This window comes from Bufo gargarizans, chromosome 9 (assembly GCF_014858855.1).
Source record: "Bufo gargarizans isolate SCDJY-AF-19 chromosome 9, ASM1485885v1, whole genome shotgun sequence".
Classification (NCBI taxonomy): Eukaryota; Metazoa; Chordata; class Amphibia; order Anura; family Bufonidae; genus Bufo; species Bufo gargarizans.
The window spans coordinates 18,170,602-18,194,111 of record NC_058088.1 but is presented as its reverse complement, the minus strand read 5'-3'; the positions used below and the strand labels follow the sequence as shown (position 1 = coordinate 18,194,111).

Below are 23,510 nucleotides of genomic sequence, written 5' to 3'. Positions count from 1 at the left end.
TGATCAGGACTGTACATACAAACAATAGAGCTTAGACATAGGGGTCATTCTTGATAAAAGTGGTACAATACCAACTATAAATGAGTTAATGGAAGCTCTTAGCGCACATATTTGCTCAAAATATATATTTGCGCAAATATGTGCAGTAAGAGCTTGCATTAACGCATTTATAGTCGGTATTGTACCACTTTTATCTAGAATGACCCCTATTTCTGAGCTCTATTGTTTGTATGTATAATGGTGTGCAGCCATCTTGTTTTTTTTTTATCATGTTTGCTTCATGGATATGCACCTGTGATTCTGAAGGTTCTAGTCTAAATTCTCTTGTAGCCCACACACCACCCAGAACAAAAAATGGTCCCTGTCTTATGTAAATACAGCGGCATAAAAGGCCTTTTCTGTGCGGTGAATGCCTAATGTTTGGGGCCTGTAGTCCACTGACCTGCAGTAAAATTAATATCCAATGACCGTCTAATATACCTCCAGCCACATAATCACTTGATCTTTTCTGTGCGGTAAATGCATAATTTCTGGGGCCTGTACTCCAGTGGGCTACAGTAAAATTGTTATACGCTGACCGCCTAATGTACCTCCAGCCACATAATCACTTGATCTTTTCTGTACGGTGCATTGCTAATGTTTGGGGCCTGTACTCCAGTGGGCTACAGTAAATTTTTTATCCATTGACCACATAATGTACCTCGAGCCACATAATCACTTGTTCTTTTATGTCAGCTGAATGCCTCATTTTTAGGGCCTGTACTCCCGTGGCCTAAAATAAAAAGAGTCCATTTTTGAGAATTTGCCTTCAAGATGCATAAAAATGGCCGCTGATTAAAATATATATTTTTTGTGTGAATTTTTGTCATTGACCCCCCTCTAGCATGTCACTGTCCATGTTGTTGGACTGTTTGTGCACTTCTAGTAATTATTTGGTGGCTGCAAATATGACCTGAATGTTTTCCAGGTTTGCCTGCCATTAAAGTGAATGGGGCCCGCCGCGAACTTGTGGTTCGCGAACATTTGATTGCCGATGTTCGTCCATCACTATTGTTAATCAGGATGTCTACAGTAGAGTTTACAGTCATTTACATTTCTAAGGCATCCTGATGGCAGATGGACTCTCATTTAAATACGAATACTAGATTGTATTGTGATGTCTCTCATCAGTGTCATCTCATCACAATGTGCAAATGAAGGGAGAATAGAGTTGTCATAATATGCACGGTGTGGGAAAATGTGACACCTTTTATTCTCCTGGTGCATATTGGGAGGGAACACACAGAGATCAAAACCCACCTTTGAAGTAGGAAATATTTGCTGATGGGAGGGGGAGTGCGTTCCAAGATCCAAAAAGGGTCAGGTCAGAGAGATCTTCCCTGGGGGAGAGGGCCCGAGAGCTCAAAAAAGGAACCTTATTCTGGTAGCTCCAACTCAAGGATTCTACATTACTGAATGGTTATTATGCATTGTTATTAGGCCGTGTGATGTTGTTGTGGTCAACAGGTTTTGTTTTTGTGATTTATGTCTAGGATTCTTTGGCCAGGAATTTGTGAAATAGTTTTGTGATTTAATTGTTTTTCTGTCCCACATATATAGGCTGGGTTATGGTTTGTTAAATATCAGTTTTATTGCTTAGCGTGGTTTTCTTTTATATTATGGTAATTGGTTTATTTGCGTCTTATCACTATTAATGTTGTGCAATTGACTCTGTATATAATATACTTTCTTTTTTTTTTTCAATATACACTTTTTGTTGGTGTGCTTTCTTTGCTGAACTTACGTAGAAATGTTTTTATTGCTCAAATGTATTATCCTATTTAATATTAATATTGTCAATAATCCTATTTTTTATATACTGAATACAATTTTGAGCTACATCATGGTCGTGGTCATCGTGGTGTTGATTCCCTCTTGATCAGCACTGCAGGATTACAGAGTGGACTACATGGACTACGTTCCTTCCTAGATTTTCCAGTTGCTTCCCTCCTCTGATTACTCACATCATCAGGATCTCTAGGGTCACTCTTCCTAGTTGTTGCTGAGATTTCATCATCCATTTTGTTAACCTTTGGATCTTTCCCTTCGACGATGATCATCATGATGCAGGGAATTTATTGTGGCGCTCCAGCTTATGACCACATAGCGCAGCCGTGCTACACCAGGAATGCGGGCGCAAAACTACATGGTCATCACTAATGAAGACCGCAGACCGCGGTCGTAATCAGTAAATAGGATGGCACTGTGGCCCATTCAGCTACAGGGTACTTGGGCACAGGTGGCTGCATCCCTGGCGCAGCATGTCCGCCCCCTGTAGGTCGTGCCCTCAGTAAAACTCAGCATCTGTGTAACACATCTTAAGTTGCATTTAGCGTTTTTCACTTTTCCATAGTTTTTTTTTCTTCTTTTAGCAGGTATGCAGTCAGAGAAAGCAGTTTGGGGCTGGATCCCTTCCAACCATGGGTGGTGGTCCACTGCCAGAATTGGAATTTATAACACTGCGTATGCCATGTTACATGTCTATCTCCCATTTTAAGGTCTGGTGCAAGTCGGGAAACTTGTTTGGCTGAGAATTGATTGCACAGAAGGGAAAGTCCATCAGAAGGAAACTAGCAAAAAATGACTGGAGATCAGAGGGTCGGGGAGGGGAAGTTCTGGCTGCAAGTGAAAAAAGCTGAAGGCATTCATTCCAAAGTATGAAGGGAACCTCTCCCTCCTTAACCCATTGTGGCCACAGAGGTCACTGATAGGAGTCAAGTCAATTCAGTTTGAGCTCATCAGGAAATCACTATGTGAAAACAAGGGAACAATGGCCACTTAATTTTATTATCAATACTGGTTGGCTTAGCTACCCGGGGAAACCTCAGTACACAACACAATCAGCCCACGCTACACCAGGGCAGAGCAGCTGCAGACTCTGGGATGCCAAGACCGGGATTATATGCAACATCTAACGTAACAAGGTGCAAAGTGATCTGCAATCGAAACCTAATATTATGCAAATTCCAAATGCCTCACTTTAATCATTAACATTGTGGGTACCTCCAGATGCCCCTGGTGGGGGTGGGGGGGGGGGGGAGGGCAGTAACTAGATATTTATAAAAACAATATAAGTACATATTGTGATTGTGAGCAGCCAGAACATTAGAAGTACTGAATAGTGACATAAAAAACATTGACTTTCTCATTACAATGGCACCTGCCTGGTCTGATACTACAGAAGAGCGACTGTATAGCCGATTGTGGAAGAAGGGGCTTTGCAGCTGCAGACCATAGTGCCCATGTTGACGTCTGTACACCACCTACAGCATCTACAATGGATGTGTTGGCATCTGAACTGGACAACTGGCCCATTTGAGGAAGAGATGGCACCAGGTAGACTATGGGAAGAAGATGGCCTGGTCTGATGGATCAGCTTAGATGATGTGTTGGGCCCATGTGCACCTGGAGAAGAGATGGCACCAGGACGCACTATAGGAAGAAGACTAGCTGGCAGAGGCAGTGTGATTATCTGGGCAAGGTTCTTCTGGAAAACCTTGCGTCCTGGTACCATATTAATGTATCACCTGTACCACCATATGGAAGTACCTACATACCTGAACATTGTACAGGCAAGTTCTCCCCTTTATGGCAGTGGTGCTCTCTAATGGCAGTGGTCTCTATCAGCAAGATAATACCCCAGCCACACTGGAATGGTCTGAGGAACATGACAAAAAGTTCAAAGGGTTGCGTTTCTCTCCAAATTTCCTAGATCTTAATCCAATTGAGCATCTGTAAAATGTGCTGGAAGCACAAGTCTGATCCTTGGCCTCACCAAGCAATTTATCAGACTTAAATAGGTATTTCTCTATATGGTGCAGTGGCCGGGTTTTGGGTGGCTCCAAAGCTATACTGGATAGACCCAAACACGTTGAGGTGTCACCATGTGTTGCTGCTCTCTGGAAGGGATGGTAAGGCGTGGTGCACCCCAATGGGTCAGGGCCTGCAGTTGACCAGGGATGCCTCTTTACTGGAAGTATTCAGGTGCCAAACAATACAGGCGAGGCATTGGGCCGGCTTCTCCAGTCTCCTCCCTGGCAGAAGAAGGGTTTGATGCTGAGGAAAGGCCGAATCTAGCTTGTCCCTCTCTCTCTTCAGAAGGCTGGTACCCTGGTCAAAGGCTGGTGATCCAGGGTCCGTGGCAGAGTATCCCTGTCTCAGTGTCTTCTTCTGGTCACTCAATAGTCTGGCCCCCTCAATAGTAGTCCCCTCTTTTGAGCACTGTTACCTAATTGCAGAACACTAGGGGCTCATTTCTAGCTAGACTGGAACCTTCTAGTGGGAGGGGTGGAGTCGACAAAATCAGCACATACAGATACATTATTACACTTTCCATCTCTCATAGACTTACATTATAACTTCAATGGCAATGACACAGAAGTTTTTTCAGACAAAAACACGTTTCCAGACACAACAACAGGTCATTCAAAAGGTCAGTCGGTCTGGTTTTGATATTAAACAAGTCTGGCTTTTTCCCTCCAAAACATGTGATAGTTTTGGAAAATGACCAGCTTCTCATTCAAAGTCCCAAAAGTCTCTCAGTATTCATTAATCCTTAGAGCCTCGCAAATACAGTGCAAATGAACAGGATATATATCACAACATACACATAAAGTACAGTTAATAAAATGCACAACATACATATAAAATGCATGGTGTAAGCTACCACAGGAGAGAGATGTCTTGTGGAGTCCAAGCCTCGACGGGTCAGAGCTAGAGTTGAGTGAATGGCTTTGTACAAATCGATTTGTCTCATCAACCAGAGCTGTGCACCCTCCAGGTGTAGACGTTCCTCCTGCCGCTTGATTGACAGGACCTGATATCCCGTCCGGCCCTGACAATCTTGTGCCTCTGCTGCTGCTCCGAGTAGCAGCGCATGCTCAGAGGCTCTGCTTACGCTACTGGAGCAGTGACTCTGCTATACTTTTGGGTCGCTGCTCTGAAGCAGAGCCTCTGTGCTTGCGCTGCTACCCAGGCGCAGGCATGAGATTGTCGCAGCCGAAAGTCAAGCGGCAGGAGTAGCGTCTTCACCGGCGGGGACAGGCGCTCGTCGGTGCAGAACTAAACGATCGACTAATCACTAGTCAGAGCTGTTTAAATGGAGCGAGGGGGACCTACAGTCCTCAATTTTAGGCAGGTAGTTTTAATGATATAAAAATAAATAAATTTATATGAAAAGAATATATATTCATTATACTGTTTTGATAACCCCTTGCCTGCAAATCTCTAAGAATTTCAAAGTAAATTAGGAGGAACTTCCCCATTTTCTGTGGAATTGGGTAACATGGCCGGCTCCTCCTCTCTGCAAATACCTATTGTGAAACCCAAATGTTTATTCTCTCATTTACAGGAATTCACTTGTCCTCAGCCCCAGCTATATACACAGCAACGATCCCTCAGCGAGGCTCAGATCACAGGAGGAGAGGGAAGCAGAAGGACGTGTATGGGAGACAACCGCTACAAGATGTTACCTCTGATTCTCCTCAGCCAAATGGCACGTAAGTACCAGGAGATCCCAGCAGGAGAAGGATGGGGGTTTACAGATGGAGCAGGCTTTATGGCAGCAAGAAATGCCTTATAGCAAGGGCAGAGTTTTATCTGACAAAAGGGAACGCTCCATCTGCAGATCTCCATTAAACCTATAGTGAGCATCTGATAACCCAGCACAGAATACAATATATATATATATATATATATATATAACTAGAAATATATTCAGCTTTCTTTCTTAATGATTATCTACCCCTACAAGATATTGTTTTCAGTAACCATCAGGTAATTCAGAATATTTGATAGTCTAGACCAGCGGTCAGCAACCTTCGGCTCTCCAGCTGCTGTAAAACTACAATTCCCAGCATGCTCCATTCATTTATATGGAGTTTGGAGAAGAAAAGAGTAAGTATGCATGCTGGGAGTTGTAGTTTTCCAACACCTGGAGTGCCGGAGGTTGCCTACCCCTGGTCTAGAGGTAAGAAAAGTGACAAAAATGAAAGGGCCTTTACAGTACATGATAGGAAATAGACCTGGACATAAGGAATGTGAGGCTTTGTCGTTTGCCTGTTGTATTTTATCCATTTGAAATGTCCTGAATATACGTAAGGCCGTTGCCCGGCCGCAAACCCAGAGGGTCCGCAATATACGGGCACCGGCGGTGTGAACACCATATCACGAATGTGGACCCATTCTATTTTTTTTCGGCGGTGCGGATGGATACGAACCCATTCAAGTTAAATGGGTCTGGATCCGTCTGCGGTAACTGCACGGATGGTGCCCGTGCATTGGGATGGCAAATTGCGGTCCCCAATGGTCAGAACAGGCAGTCACACAAGGCCTAAGGGTGCAATCACACGACCGTAATTCTGGGTCCGCATTTGTTCTGCAATTTTGTGCAACGGGTGCGGACCCATTCATTACAATTGGGCCGCAAAAGATGTGGACAGAACACCGTGTGCTGTCCACATCCTTTGTTATGTTCCGCGGTCCCGCAAACAATATAGCGCATGTCCTATTCTTGTCCGGACAAAAATAGGAATTTTCTATATAGCGTTGTCCATGTGCGGTCTGAAAAATGCAGACCGCAGAACACTTACGGTCGTGTGAATGCACCCTAAAGCCGAATGCACACGGCCGTGGTAACCCGGCCTGGATTCCTGCTGATAGCAGGAGCGCACGGCGTCATTAGTTGCTATGACGCTGTGCGCCTCATGCCGCCGCTGCACTACAGTAATACACTGGTATAGATCATACTGAGTGTATTACTGTAGTGCAGTGGCGGCATGAAGCGCACGGCGTCATATCAACCAATGACGCCGTGCGCTCCTACTCTCCAGGCCGGGATACAACGGACCGCTCAGGGCCGTGAAACACAGCCGTGTGCATTCGGCTTAGGCCTCTTTCACACTACTGTATGGCTATTTCAGTGTTTTGCGGTCCGTTTTTCACGGATCCGTTGTTAAATTTTTTTGTTTCCGTTCCGTTTTTCCGTATGGCATATACAGTAGTTACATAGAAAAAATTGGGCTGGGCATAACATTTTCAATAGATGGTTCCGCAAAAACGGAACCAGGAACGGATACGGAAGACATACGGATGCATTTCCGTATGTGTTCAGTTTTTTTTGCAGACCCATTGACTTGAATGGAGCCACGGAACGTGATTTGCGGGCAATAATAGGACATGTTCTATCTTTCAACAGAACGGAATAACGGAAATATGGAAACGGAATGCATACGGAGTACATTCATTTTTTTTTGCGGAACCATTGAAATAAACGGTTCCGTATACGGACCGTAAACGAAATGCAAAAAACGGCCCGCAAAACGGAAAAAAAAAAACGGAGTGTGAAAGAGGCCTTAAGAGTGTATTCACATATTGCAAAATCATTGCAATAACCGCCATACCATAATGGGTTAATCTAGCCAGAAGAAAATGATTTCTTGGGCCAGGAGATGTGTTTGTCACAAATTTAAAAAAAGAATAAAAAGGCAAAAATTATATTTTAATTTCTTTTCAGTTTTTGGATTCACACGTTAGGCATTGTATGGCGGTATTATGTGAACACTTGTTTTGGGGCATTTTTGTTTGAACAGTGACTGGCAGTGTTGTGTGGGAAACATATGGCAATGTTATGTGGACACGATCCACGTTAGGCATTATATAGCAGTAATCTCCGAATGCTTTTGGCTTACTTAGTGGGTGGCAGTATTGTGTGGGAAATATATGACTTATGCAGTATTTTTGGGATATTTAACGGCAATATTATTCAAGAATTACGTGATGGTATTATTTAAAACCTTTTTGAGACATTTTTAGTTGAGCAGTGAGTGGCAGTATTGTATAGAATATATATGAAAGGTTTATGCACATTCTATATGGCAGTATTATGTGGGAACTATTTGGCAGTATTACATAGGCATGATATAGAATTATATCATGCCTATGTAATACTTTAGGTGGACATTATTTAGCTACTATATAGCATTATTATTTAGGCATTACATGGTGGTATTTTTTAGGCACTGAATGGCTGTATTGTGTGAGCATCGTAGGGAACTAATATTTGAGCTGTGCATGAGAAACCAAGGGATTTTCCACCTTTTAGATAGTGAAGACCTATCCTCCCAATAGGTTATCAATGTCAGACAGCGGGGTCCCATCCCAGTAGATTGAGCCAGAAGCAAAAGGCTCCATCCATCATCTAGTGGCCATGCCGGGTACTGCAGCTCAGTTTCTATTTGCTTGGATTAAAATTCTTCAAATTCTGCATGCATATGGATTTATTTAGTTCAGGGGGCGCTGTATACATCCTATACAGGGAGCTCTGCACCAGAGTATTTTACCATGTGACCACCATATATCGCTATGTAAACGGGAACCTGGGATTTGGAGCCATGCGTCACCACACCGAGCTCTGACCCGAAGAAGGAATTTTGGAATCTTTTAGATTAAATAGCAATAAATTATAGCGACATTTTCCTGTCTTACTCCACCTTCACTAACCCTGCACTAACCCAAACCACCCGCAATACCGGGTATCAGGATGTATACACAGTCATACGCCATCCATTTTCTTATGAAAAATGCAGATGCTCCCAACAACAGGAGAGCTAAATGGAATGTGTGAGCTACTAGCTGGAGAGCACTTTAAAATCTATATAAAAATGAAATAACTTTGTATATACATTGCATTACTCGTCTCCAGAGCTGCATTCACAATTCTGCTGGCGGCTAAAGGAAACCGACGACAGGTTTGTTGTCAGACGCCGCCTTAACACCCTAGGTGACCTGGTGATGCAGTTAATTTACTTCTGGCCTGCTCTAAAGAAACAGCTGACAAGGACTTCTGGGCGATTTCCGCTGTGAAGAGTGCAGAACTGTAAATGCAGCTCTGGATTATAATACAGGGTGTAATTTAAGGTTGAGATTGAGCAAAAATGGCCACAATTCTACAAATCTCTGTCCATATGAACTGATTTCTTTTTCTGCTCTTGGAATGTGTGTTCTTCATCATCACCATGTCTCTTTGTTTTTAGTGTCCATCGCCGCCCCCACCAATCAGTGTGATCTTAGTAAAATAGCCATTGCTGGGGGTGAATATAATCTGACCGATGGTGCTAATATTGGCAGTAAGGTGGTGTACACCTGCCCTGAAGGACAGTACCCGCACCCGTTTCCCTCACGAGAGTGTCTCTTCAACGGTCAATGGTCGAATGCGAAAGAGAAGTCCCAGTGTAGACGTAAGTGACCATGTATCTGCTGACTGACGCCATTATCAGGGGCATAGCTATAGGGGGTGCAGAGGTGGGAGTAGCACCTGGGCCCTGGTGCCTGTGAGGGCCTGAAGGCTTCTTTGCCACATAAGGTGACACCAGCATCATAAATGGCACCTGGTAGGTGGGATGTAGAGACTTTACATGTGGGCCTAGGAGCTTCAAGTTATACTTCTGGTATCAAACACTATAACGTAGGTAACACTTGCAGTGTTGGGTTTTGGCCTCCCAGAGGCTTCATATAAGGTTGTATTTGGGGCCAATTACTGTTACATTTACCCCTGATTCCATCCCTTCATATGAGGTTGAGCCAACCAGTATGGCATCCCATGGTTGTCAACAGTCCCAAATTTGCAGGGACTGTCCCTAATGTTTAGCGATAAGTAGAAGAAGTGTAATCAGCGATACAGGCAGATGTGACGCGTTTAGCCGAAACGTGTCAGATCTGCCTATACCTTGTTTATGGCAATGAAGCCAAGATTTGTTACCATCAGAAGGTGAGTGCTGATCCACGTCTTCTACTTGGATGTTTGAGCCTGCAACCCGGGATACGAGCACCACCACCTTCTTCCAGAGTGCCGACCGATTATTTCTACTCATTTTTATAGACAGCCCCTGCAAATTTGGGCTTTCCCATGCCGATAATCGGTGTGGCTTATGTGTACCCTGCCCACAATGGGTAGTCCTCTGCTGTTTGGCGGAACGTTTCCAGGGAAGGGTCCCTAAGTCACCTTCTGTAATGTTGGGAAGTATGGCTTCCATATTGAGCATTTATTTGTATGTGTTCCCCCACAGGCGTGCAGTGCCCCAGACTAGACAGGATTGATAATGGAGAGGTCTATCCCAGGAAAGAAAAACATTTTGTCGGAGACGTTGTGAACTTTGAGTGCTGGGGAGGATTTGAAATGTTTGGACCTGAAAGCCGCACTTGTCAGGCAAATGGCAAATGGAGTGAAATTAATGTGAAATGTGACGATAAAGGTAAAAATACGTAAAATGTCTAAAAAATGTATATGTAAGATAAGCTTAAATACATAATACAGTAATATAATGTACAATACACCAGCAGTGAAGGAGACCACACTGCACCTCCATGGCCACCTCTTCCTTCATTGCTATGGGACTTACGAAAATAGGCAATGAGCGTATTCAGTCATTTTCAGAAGTCCCATAGCAGTGAATGGAGAGCAGGCCTCGCAAGCTATTCTCAGGACACCTATAGTGCTGAATGAAGTGTGGCCATGCAAGCATGGTTGCTTTCCCTTCACTTTTGGTGCCCCGTTCTGGAGATAGGTGCAGATCTCATCTCTGCGACCTGCTCCTATCTGACATTTGTGGCATACCCTAGCGATATGCCATAAATGTTGAGATGGGGCAACCCCTGGAAAGGGATGACTCCATCCGACTCCACCACTTAGCACCATGACTACAGCCGTGATCAAGGTCTATTGACTGAAACCTTGGCCAGAGGCTCAATTTTTTTTTGGGTTGGATACAATAAGGCAATAAAAATAAGCATTTTGATGTAACAGCAAAAAAAGAGAGTGCCGTGGTCCTTTCTTCAACCGCAATACCAAACACAACCCAGTGTGCCGCTGTTTCTGAAAGAAAGCAGCCATGATTTTCTAATATGTAAAGGGCTCAGATATTCTGCTTCCTGTTTACAAAGTCAAATAATAAAATTGGGGCTGCCTACAACCACCACTAGGGGGAGCCAAAGGCAAATTTTCAAATGCTTATGCCTGTTCATATTCTTATGGTTCATACAGCTAGTATTGCACTCAATGGGAGCTGTAAAGTTTTGTAGGCAGTGGACTTGCCCAGTGGTTATTGTAGGTAAACGCTATGGCTGTGTGAGTGACAATTCTCTATGGGATTTTGGCCCCCTAAATTCAAGGTCTGGGACAAGGTATTTTGGTGCCCTAAGCCTTTCTGCCGCCTGAGCCGAAAACAGCGCCCCCCCCCCCCCCCATGCCAGTTTCTTAACTTAACCCCTTCATTGCCTATGGCCGTTAAGCTGCCCCCTCTTGCCCCTACCTGGTGCTGCCTGAGGCGATCTCCTCACCTGGTCTCATTTATGGTGCTCCCCTGCCCTAACCACAATGAACAGACAAATAGAACAAATATAGACCCCAGACCAGACCACTTAAATATATGTGCACCCCTGAATGAATGCAAACCCCAGATTACACCCAGAATACAGACCCCTGATTAAACACATATTCCAGAATAAATACTGACCCAGACTAGTCCTCAAAATGAATAAACCCACCCAAAATAACTACACACCCCCTATATGAATACAGACCTCCCTCCCCCTAAATACAGACTCCAGACACTTACACAGGACAGCTAACACTCTTCTCTAGGGCTTTGTGCCTCTACTGAGTGACTTGAGGACCTTCACACATATGACCCATGCAGGTCCTTCTGTAATAACAAAACCTGCACATTCTGTACCATTGCACAATTCAGATGTATTGTGATTTTTGGCAAAAATGAAGCAAAAATAAAATGTGGACTCCTTCCCTCATTTACCCCTGATCCCAGCTCTGCTGTGCAGTTTACAGGAGCAATTGCACAAAACGTGATTTATTGGGTGTATTATCTGTTGTGGTCATGCTCTGTATGATGGAAATGGATTATAATATTACACCCTTGTTCTCGCTTTTCTTCTCTATGGATCTCTCCTGACATTTCCAACCATTTTGTTTTCCCTACCCCCACACAGAGGGCGACTGTCCAAACCCAGGGATTCCTCCTGGGGCCACAAAAACAGGTACTTCCTACAAGATTGAAAATAAAGTGAAGTACGAATGTGACAAGGGGCTGCAGATGTTCGGCTCGAAGGAGAGAGTATGTATGGAGAACAAGCGCTGGTCCGGAGCGGAACCGTCCTGCAGATGTAAGATGCTTTACTGTATTCAGTATGTCCATGTATGGCACCATTGTGTAGGTCGTCAAGCACTCTTAAAGATTTCTTATGCATTTCTTTAGTAGTCTGATTCTTTAGACATGTGTTAGGCTACTTTCACCCATGCATCAAAGAAATCTGGTTGGCTGTTCCGGCAGAAAACATCCTGCCAAAGTTTTCTGGATCTGGTATAACCGGATAGTGCTGTGTGCCCCCCGAACGCCATTGACTATAATGGGATGTCTGGACACAAATTACTGCATGCAATGTTTTTTGTCTGGCCGGATCTAGGTATATTAGCCGGGGAGCGACCCCCCATTATAGTCAATGTGTTCCGGTGTGTGCCAGATCCAAAGAACTCCGGCAGGCGGTTCTCTGCCAGAACATGACGCATGTGCGAAAGGGAGGTATTGGTCTACCAGGATTCCATTTTTTAGGTATTTTTTGTAACATGTAAAAGGTCCCCATTATAGGATTATCTGGTATAAGGTCCAGGAGGATGGGTGAAGTCCTTTATAATATGTGTAAGTTCCTCTGTGTAGGTGCTCCTTAAGTTGGGTGTGATATTTTTTTTCTGAGAGTTTCTTGTGCGCTTCTTGTTCACTACAGTGCCACCATTATCCGGTGGTTTGACGAGGATATCTTTATTGGATTTCAGTGATTTTATTGCTTTCTTATCTTCTACGCTGAGATTCTGTTACTTTGTGTTGTTTTTCCAAATTATCAGATTTAACTCTTTTTTTTTCGAAGCAGTACACGTATTGTTGATGATTTTGGTTATGTCCAGGTTGTTGTGGGGTCCAAACTATCGTTGTCCTTTTTGTTGACGTTTCTTGTTCCGCCTCCGTTTGTGATGTCGGATCTGCTTTGTCATGAAATAATAGTTTTTGTCGTAATCTGCAGATGTTTCCGCAGATTAGGGCTGAAAGAATTTTTCATGAGAAAGCACAGCCTCTGAGCTGCAATACTAGACATGGCCAATACATAAGAGTCTAAAGGTCTCTTTACACGGGACGACAGAGCAGCAGATTGTTGGAAGGAAGCGTAATAACGTCCCGTGTAAAAGGGACCTAAACACCGCCATACGATTGCTAACGAGCTTTCCAATGAATGCTCGTTAGCGATTATCTTTAAGATTCTCGGCCTTTGTAAAGTGGCCTTAAAGGGGTTATCCAAAACTATAAACTGCCCCCCCACCCATGTGCCAGGCGCCTCACACAGAATGTACTTACCCCACTCCCTGCGACGCTCCTGGTCCCCGCTGCCATTGACTGCTCCCTCCTGACACCGGATGTTGTCATCGGTGCACGGGAAGAAGCAGCAGCAGCAGCGGTGTAGGGACCAGGAGCGGCGCGGGAAGCGGGGTAAGTATATTCTGTGTGAGGGACCCGACACATGGGGGGGCAGTTTATAGTTTCGGATAACCCCTTTAACCTAGCCTTCTAATCTTATAAAATCTATTTACCTACAGTAGTGAGATGTCCCAGCTGATTTTTTAGGATGACTGATGAGTCTCTGTCTTTCATAGATTGGTATACGTTTGATTCTCCAAAGGAAGTGGCGGAGAATTTTGCTTCTTCTCTTTATGAAACGGCTGAATCTTCGAACCTGAATAAAACAGACGGTAGGAGAGCATTATATTATATCACCTCTGTAAGGGTGGACAGACGTTACCCAGGACTGATGGCGGGAGGAACCACATCGTGTGTGGATAAGCTGACCTTGCATGGCCATTAAAGGGGTTGTGCAACTTTGGGAAAGGGGGTTTTGGCAAACTTCCCCTCTTGTACATACCCTTGAAGGGACGCCTACTTACCTGCTTCCCAACTCTGGCTCCCCACTCCTTCTCTCACAGGCATCGGCTTCTCCTCTGTGCTCCCAAGATGTAAACTTCCATTTTGACGCCTTTGCAGCCAATCGCTGGTGTGTCATGTGACCATTTGACATGACGCAAGGGATGCAGGTCACCACTGCAGGAGCATCAAAATGGAAGTCAACATCCTGGGAGCACAGCGGAGCAGCCAACAGCACAGCTCCTTTAACCCTTTACTTACAGAGGCATGACACCTATTTACGGTGAGGTATCTCAGAATTCACAGTGCGGTTCTACACACACATCTGTAGCGCCCATGCCATCCTGTTTGAGAGTATATGGGTGTTATCCCACAGGTCACCGGTGACATTGCCTTTCATAGTATGGCATAAATACTATATATATAAATGAATATATTATTCTACTCTTTGGGTGCATTATATACATGGCAGACAGGAAAGAGACCGCGAGCAAACAAAACATTTCACAATTAAATTCTCATCATTATATTTGACCAGGATCAGACAAACGAGTCAAATAAGCAGAACAAACAGAGCCGGGTTCAGGGTCCACTTAAATTTCGTAGTTGGGCTTCCTAAGAAAAAAGTGTTGATGTTTGCACTGAATAATTCCCTCTCGATAAATGAGGTCATGAGAGGCGTAGATGAGGTTTCCTGAGAAGTGGCAGTGTTTGGAATACAGAATAAAGGTAGTTGTCCATTATTAGGAAAACATGGCTTCTTTCTTCCTCAAACAGGGTTGTCCTGATGCTCCTTTCTGGCTCTCTAGTTCCCTTTACTCGTCTTTCTGTCTCCATCCTAAAAACCTCAGGACAGACAGGGTCACGTGAACCGCTGCAGCCAGTGACTCGTTTCACCAGTGTCAGATGACATCACTACTGGGGACACTGCTGAGGCCAGTCATTGGCTGCATCAGCGCACGTGACCCCGTCCATCCAGAAGTTTACAGGACAGAGACTCGAAGACCAGTAAAAGGAGCCGAGTTTGGCAACAACTTTAAGACATTGTGAAGGCAAAGAAAGTTCCTTCATGAAAATGGGTGGTAGGCAGCACCAACAGTTCTGGTTTTATGCAGGACTGTCCAGGGAATGTTCCTCAAAGGTTTGCATTAAAATAGTCATTGCTTTCAGTTTTGGGAGGTTCCTGAAAATAGAAATAATAGCGCTTTGTAATGTCTACAAGATGACATTTTAGGAACTACTACGACTGATACCCATGGATTCCATTTACTGGTTCTGATGGCACAAAGGTCACTGGTCAGTCATGTTCTGGTGAGGGAACAGTCTGAGCACTGTTTTAACACAAGGGCCTCTACCGCCATCACATGAGGTCAGATGTACAGATCCTGATGCTTTCCCTGGTAAATTTTCTCTCATTTCTCTCATATACACAGATTGGATTCAACGTACAATAGACGTGACGACGGGAGGTTTCATGAACAACTTCCTTATTCTCGATGCCTCTAGCAGTTTAGGAGAAGAGAACTTTAATATCGCTAAAGAAGCAAGTGAAGTGTTCATAGAGAAGGTATGGAGAACATAAACAATGTTATGGCCTCTGTCCTCAGACTACTCCATGCAGGAATGGCCTTATATTAGATCTTCTCTTAAGACCCCCATGCATGTTCTAACACAAGAACAGTGGTTTCGGCAAGACAGTCTAATGTGTATGGGGAGCTTCAAACTCTCCCTCGGCAGATGAGAAGGATAGGACTAGCTGAATATTTTCGCCTTTTGTTCTCCCAGGAATTAAGCCAACACCAGGAGTTTCTAGCAATGGCATTGACAATGCAGAACCAAATGTGTATGTGCATGGAGTAGTCAGGAGCTCGGCCAACAACCCTTAAATGTATGTGGCCGGCTTTGGACCCCAACCCATGTTGTGAGATCCAGGGGTTCACCTAGCCTTTCTGCTGAAACGCTTCCCCATGCCAATTTCTTAACCTAACCCCTTCCCTCCAGCCCTACTGTTAATGACATACTTGGAAAACATACCTCCTACATCCAGTGACGTCTCCTCTGATGTAGATATTCTCTTTCCTCATCTTCTCCATTCAGACAGGACCGCCATGATGATTTCTTTCAGTAATCTCTTGTTTCTGCAGAGTTTGACAAACAGACATCTTAGTTTCCTACTTTTCCATCCTTCTCCCATCCTGCCACCCCCAATACTGTGCCCACAGTGCTTCCCAATACTATCCTGCCGAAACAGATATCCCCCCAGAAAATTCCCCAAAGATAGATCCTTAGTGCCCCAAAGATAGATCCTCTTCAAAAATTATTGGCACACAGTGCCCTAAAAAATAATTGTGCCCAGCAAATAGTGTCCCTGAAACTTATAGTGTCCTCCAAAAATAATTGTGCTAAGCTGATACGGTGCCAGGGTGCCTCCCAATGTAACAGTCCTCCCAAAAGTCCCATCAATAATAATAATTCTCTGCCAGAGTGCACCATGTGGTAACAGTGTACCCAATAGTAATAATGCCCCCAGAGTGCCCCCAGTTGTAATAATTCCCCCTATAATGTGTGCCTGTACAAAAAATGACCCCTTATAATGTTTGCCAGTAAAATAATTCCCCCTTCCCAGTACAAAAATGTGTGGCAGTACAAAAATACCCCATTATGTGTGCAAATACAAAAAATGCTCTCTTATAACGTGTGCCAGTACAAAAAAAAAAACTTTCAGTGTCGCTGTAGAACAAATGTCCCCATAGTGGCCACCTTAGTATGTGTGGCAGTACAAAAAATGTTCCCTTATAACATGTGTCAGTACAAAAAACTACCCCCTTTTAGTGCCCCAGTAGAACGGATGTCCCCACAGTGCCCCCCTTATCATGTGTGCCCGTACAAAAATTCTCCTTTTTACAGCTGCAATGTCCCCATAGTGCTTTCTCCAGTTACATAATGACCCCCCCCCCCCCCCATTGTGGCCGAACAGCATGCTGCCAAAAATAATAATAAACTCAAATACTTACCTCCACTCTGCAGTCAGCGATGCAGTGCGAGACACGGACCTCTTCTAGTCGGTGTCCTGAGCTCTATGCAGCCCGGCTCAGGCAGCGCGATAATGATGACACCGGCCTCTGATAGGCTACAGGAACTAAGACTGAAGCCTATTAGAGGAAACGGTGGGACGGCGAGACATCGCTCTCGTGCCCCGTCACGGCATTCAAGTATATTGCTGTCCTGAGTACAGAGATGCAGTTGAATATGTAGAGATTAGCGTTTCCACAATGTAAGCGCCCATTGCCCACGGCCCTTCCGCTGCCCCCTCTTGCCCCTACCTGGTGCTGCCTGAGGCAATCGCCTCACCTCGCAACCTTGGTGCTATCATACAGTATACAGATAATCGGGTTGCAAACCAACAATACATTGCTGGTCAATAGGCGACTTTATCCTCTGCCTGTGAACAAAAATGATGCGTCCATGATACTATGAATGGGTTCATATTAGTATTCTGTGCATATATTACTTCCATATATAAAAATTCCACTTTGTGTTTTTTTTTTTTTTTTTTATAAATCAGGTTGGAGACCCGGTATCAGCATCATCCAGGATGGCGCTGAAGTAACAATGCCATACATTATACCATATAATACTTCCATACAACTGTCTAAATAACAGTGTCATGCAGTGCTGCCACCCCGTACACTGCAAAAGTAATATACCATATAGTGCCTAAGTAACATAGTAAATACACCATACAGTGAGTGGGAAACAGATGACAAAATGTTCCTTAAAGGGGTTGTCAAGGTTCAGAGCTGAACCCGGACATTCCCATATTTTCACCCAGGCAGCCCCCCTGATGCTAGCATTGGATACGCTCCCTTGCCCTACGCTAGACTTCAGCTCTGAACCCGGACAACCCCTTTAAAGGGGTTATCCAAAAATATTACTAATACTATGCAATTCATAGGGGATTTCAGATGAAGTATAATTGCAATATACAGGTCCTTCTAAAAAAATTAGCATATTGTGATAAAGTTCATTATTTTCTGTAATGTACTGATAAACATTAGACTTTCATATATTTTAGACTCATTACACACAACTGAAGTAGTTCAAGCCTTTTATTGTTTTAATATTGATGATTTTGGCATACAGCTCATGAAAACCCAAATTTCCTATCTAAAAAAATTAGCATATTTCATCCGACCAATAAAAGAAAAGTGTTTTTAATACAAAAAAAGTCAACCTTCAAATAATTATGTTCAGTTCTGCACTCAATACTTGGTCGGGAATCCTTTTGCAGAAATGACTGCTTCAATGCGGCGTGGCATGGAGGCAATCAGCCTGTGGCACTGCTGAGGTGTTTTGGAGGCCCAGGAGGCTGCAATGCGGCGTGGCATGGAGGCAATCAGCCTGTGGCACTGCTGAGGTGTTATGGAGGCCCAGGATGCTTCGATAGCGGCCTTAAGCTCATCCAGCGTGTTGGGTCTTGCGTCTCTCAACTTTCTCTTCCCAATATCCCACAGATTCTCTATGGGATTCAGGTCAGGAGAGTTGGCAGGCCAATTGAGCACAGTAATACCATGGTCAGTAAACCATTTACCAGTGGCTTTGGCACTGTGAGCAGGTGCCAGGTCGTGCTGAAAAATGACATCTTCATCTCCATAAAGCTTTTCAGCAGATGGAAGCATCAAGTGCTCCAAAATCTCCTGATAGCGGCTGCATTGACCCTGCCCTTGATAAAACACAGTGGACCAACACCAGCAGCTGACACGGCACCCCAGACCATCACTGACTGTGGGTACTTGACACTGACTTCAGGCATTTTGGCATTTCCCTCTCCCCAGTCTTCCTCCAGACTCTGGCACCTTGATTTCCGAATGACATGCAGCAGTCCAGTGCTGCTTCTCTGTAGCCCAGGTCAGGCGCTTCTGCCGCTGTTTCTGGGGAATGCGGCACCTGTAGCCCATTTCCTGCACACGCCTGTACACGGTGGCTCTGGATGTTTCTACTCCAGACTCAGTCCACTGCTTCCGCAGGTCCCCCAAGGTCTGGAATCGGCCCTTCTCCACAATCTTCCTCAGGGTCCGGTCACCTCTTCTCGTTGTGCAGCGTTTTCTGCCACACTTTTTCCTTCCCACAGACTTCCCACTGAGGGGCCTTGATACAGCACTCTGGGAACAGCCTATTCGTTCAGAAATTTCTTTCTGTGTCTTACCCTCTTGCTTGAGGGTGTCAATGATGGCCTTCTGGACAGCAGTCAGGTCGGCAGTCTTACCCATGATTGCGGTTTTGAGTAATGAACCAGGCTGGGAGTTTTTAAAAGCTTCAGGAATCTTTTGCAGGTGTTTAGAGTTAATTAGTTGATTCAGATGATTAGGTTAATAGCTCGTTTAGAGAACCTTTTCATGATATGCTAATTTTTTTAGATAGGAAATTTGGGTTTTCATGAGCTGTATGCCAAAATCATCAATATTAAACCAATAAAAGGCTTGAACTACTTCAGTTGGTGTGTAATGAATCTAAAATATATGAAAGTCTAATGTTTATCAGTACATTACAGAAAATAATGAACTTTATCACAATATGCTAATTTTTTTAGAAGGACCTGTATATCCAGTAAGAGTATTATTAGGCTGTTTATCCTTCTGGTCCACCTTCTCCCGCATTCAGATGGACTAACGTGCCCAGTAGTCCCCTGCTCCCTTCCTCCTCCAGTGCTGGTAGTGACCTCATAGTGAAGTGGTCCGGACACCTTTCATTCATTCTAAATCCACAGACCTTTATACAGCTATATCTCTCTCTAGACAGCGGAGAAGGAAATTGTGGGGGGCTTTTCATATCATGTATCTCTGGGGCCATATGTGAGGGGCTATTCTCTAGACAGGGGAGGAAGGGGTTATCAATAGCTAATTGCTATGCATCCTGGGAGATGCAGGTCTTGATGAGCTGCTGCCCACCCACAGAAAAGAAAGAAAGTCCTTCAGATAAGTAAAGAATTTAAAGTTTATGAGATACGCCCTTTAGGAAACCAGCTGTAACATTGGCATCAACTTTACTTAAAGGGGTGGTTAATGGCATTTATCATGTACAGAAAGTTAACACAAGGCACTTACTAATGTATGCTGATTGTCCATATTGCCTCCTTTGCTGGCTGGATTCATTTTTCCATCACATTATACACTTATTTCCATGGTTACGAACACCCTGCAGTCCAGCAGCAGACGACATGCTTGCACACTGTAGGAAAAAGCGCCATCCTATGTGAGCTCCCACGGTACCGGCCACCAGAGAGGCCAGCACATTTTCCTATAGTGTGCAAGCACAACCACCACTGCTGGATTGTAGGGTGGTCCTAACCACTGGAAACGAGCAGTGTATAATGCGATGGACAAATAACTTAAGGCAGGAAAGGAGGCAATATGGACAATCACATTACATTAGTAAGTGCCTTATGTTAACTTTCACTACGCCATTTGCTGAAGTGAGACAACCCCTTTAACAAGCTGAAATATGGGGAATGCTGACACTGAGGAAAACCAGCTATTAGACCTCCCCCAAACCAGATCCCTAAAATGCAGGCTAATAAATACATTCAGACCCTACAGACCCCCTCAACTAATACCGTCCCCCAGACCAGACCCCACTCACCTCTACAGCAGCTCACCCTCTGCTTTCTTGCTATTCTCTGTCCCGTTTGGATTGAGGACCTTCAGAGGTATCTGCAGAACATGCCACAAATCAGTTCTGCTGTGTTTTTTTTCACATAATTCTCGATAAAAACTGTGGTAAAACCACAATTTGCATGAAGTCCTTGGACAGTTTAGTGGTTGTGGGCCCTCTGGAAGCCTACATCAGGAGTGCACTGCTCTGATGAGTCGTCCATGATGAGTTCTTCTGCCCTCCGGCCATTTTATTGAAGTAGCCATGACTTCATGATAATGTGTTTTATGCTCGTTTATATACATATATCAGGGGGCACTTATTAAACAATGGAGCTGTTGCCTATAGCAACCTGTCAGGTCATTGCCGTCATGTTCCAACTTGCTTTTGATAGTTGATGGCTGCAAACTAGACATTGTGGGTAACCTTCTTGTTCTTCTTTACATTTGCTTTATTTGACCTGGTATGATGGATACTACATGGATATAATTATCTCCACAGATGAGCAGCTTTGATTTTTCCCCTCGCTATTCTATCATCTCGTTCGCCACAGAGGCAAAACCCATCATTGAGCTCTCTGACGATGACAGTATAGAGGCTTACAAGGTCATCGACAGGTTGAAAGAATTTGAGTATTCAGGTAATGTAGTTCATGTGGCTTTCCCCATATTTTATTAATGATATAATGGCACAGCTAACCACTACAAGACTACAAGTCCTTGAGGTTAAAACGTTTCTCTAGTTTAGAAAACCCTTTTTATATAACCTATTAGGGAATTCTGGGGGGTCCTCTGTTCAGGATGCTCATCTATTCACTCTCTTCTCTTGACTAGAGGGAAGAGCAGATACATAAGGCGTCTCCTGCTCTGGAGGACCTTGCCTGTCTTACGCTCTACTGAAACTCATTAATGTGAATGGACATGGTGTAATGCTCATTTTCCCCAGCGGTGGCACTATAGGGAAACTAAACACTGACTGCTAGGCTTTCCCACAAAACACAGCTGATCGCTGAGGGTTTATCAGGAGGACACTTTGTAATCTTATTTGAAAAGGATCCTTCTAAAGGTGGGTTTACACGGCCCGATAGAGAGGCCTATTGTCGGGAAGGAAGTGTTTCTTCCTGACAGTTGGCTGCTCACTCAGTGAAGGAGACCACTGCATATACATGGAGCGATCTCCTTCACAGTATGTATATACAGTATAGCAATCACTCGTCCTCATACGGATTCATTGTTTCTAGGCAGCAGATGGCTGTTTAGACTGCAATCTGCTGCCCAGAAACGATGACTGGTGGCGCCTGCACAAACGACAGGATAGGGAGATCGGCGTCACATTTCGTTATTTAGATTATCCGGAATTTGCGCTCGTAGGAATGGTCATTCCTGGTAATCTGGATGATTATTGGTTTGTCTAAATCCAATGGCTATCACTGAAAAAAACTATAAAGTTGAAAAGTACAAAAATTACCTATCACAGAAGAGAATGACTTTTCATATAAAACTTAACTTTTACTTCTAGATATTAAAATAATACCCCACAACATATAGAAGATATGGTAACATACTGTGCCAAAATAGAGAAGGCAGAGCCTTACTTTGGACGTGTCCAGGATAAAACCATCCAAGTAAACAAAGATGCAACAACTTACAGTTTATAGACCGAGGGCTTGAATACTTGGCATACGAGAAGTGAGGTCAGGGGGGAATTTTTCCCTGATGTATCCCTAAAAGCTACCCCTGCTTAAAGGCGGAGCACCCCCCCCCCCCCGAAAGGGGCGACCCCACCTCTCGGTGGCTAAGCTCTCGCTGTCACCTACTGTGACCCTGCCAGTGGATATGATGAATGCTTGTCCCGACGCGTTTCCCCAGTGTCATTCGAGCTGGTTCATCAGGGGACCAAAGGTAAGTATTCCAGTATTCCTAGGCATCAATGATAATAGCAGAATGATATAGGCATACTGGTGTAGTAAGGTGCACTCACATAATGGTGAATCAGCCTCAAATAGCTTGAATTTGGCGCTAATAGAACACCCCTCCTCCTCAGGCAGCTAATCGCAAAGCCGATGTTCCGTTATCTTTTGCTACCTGTGAAATTTTGCTACCCTCGTCACTTCCTGTTGTGACGTAGCCGCACCGGAAGTTTTGGAAGGCGGTGTGTCTCGCTGCTCGCCACCAGAGTGGCTGAGAAGGAGGTCTGTCGGTGCAGGCGCACAAAGACGGAGTAGGCAAATTTCACACTTAGAGTTGCTGTGAATGCGCCCAGGGTAGGTAAAAATGACGGGCCACTGCGTATGCGCGCCGAGCAGTGGGCCGTCATTTTTACCCCCCCCCTTGGCGCGCATGCGCAGTGGCCCTTAATTTTTACCTACCCTCGGTGCGTTCACAGCAACACTAAGTGTGAAATTTGCCTACCCCGTCGTTGTGCGCCTGCACCGACACACCTCCTTCTCAGCCACTCTGGTGGCGAGCAGCGAGACACACCTCCTTCCAAACCTTCCGGTGCGGCTACTTCACAACAGGAAGTGACGAGGGTAGCAAAATTTCACGGGTAGCAAAAAATAACGGAACACCGGCACTAATAAGTGCGCTACTTCCGGTCGGTGGAACACACGCGAAGAGCGTGGAACGCACATGTGATTCCAAAACCGGAAGTGCGTCAGTGCTTCCGCCTATGATTCTTCCGGTCTATGGAACGCATCAGGGAGCGTACATAGGGACTAAGGGGGAGTCATAGCAACGGTTAGAACAACTGAAGGCAAGTGGAATGGCATATTGAAAGGTATATGCCATTCATATTCTGGGCTAGGTGGATATAAATAAATACAAATAAATACATTTTATGTGA

The 23,510-nt window shown here is 44.5% G+C and overlaps 1 protein-coding gene across 1 annotated transcript in view; it reads left to right on the top strand.

The window, feature by feature from the left end:
• The first annotated feature begins 5,403 nt into the window (after positions 1–5,403).
• LOC122946788 (complement factor B-like) overlaps positions 5,404–23,510 on the top strand; it is a 70,066-nt gene continuing 51,959 nt past the window's right edge. The window contains exons 1-7 of the mRNA XM_044306598.1: positions 5,404–5,537; positions 9,072–9,275; positions 10,104–10,289; positions 12,040–12,213; positions 13,751–13,846; positions 15,449–15,582; positions 21,168–21,306. Of these exons, the coding sequence (XP_044162533.1) occupies positions 5,483–5,537; positions 9,072–9,275; positions 10,104–10,289; positions 12,040–12,213; positions 13,751–13,846; positions 15,449–15,582; positions 21,168–21,306 (988 nt within the window). The 5' untranslated portion in view covers positions 5,404–5,482. The remainder of the gene's footprint in view (positions 5,538–9,071; positions 9,276–10,103; positions 10,290–12,039; positions 12,214–13,750; positions 13,847–15,448; positions 15,583–21,167; positions 21,307–23,510) is intronic.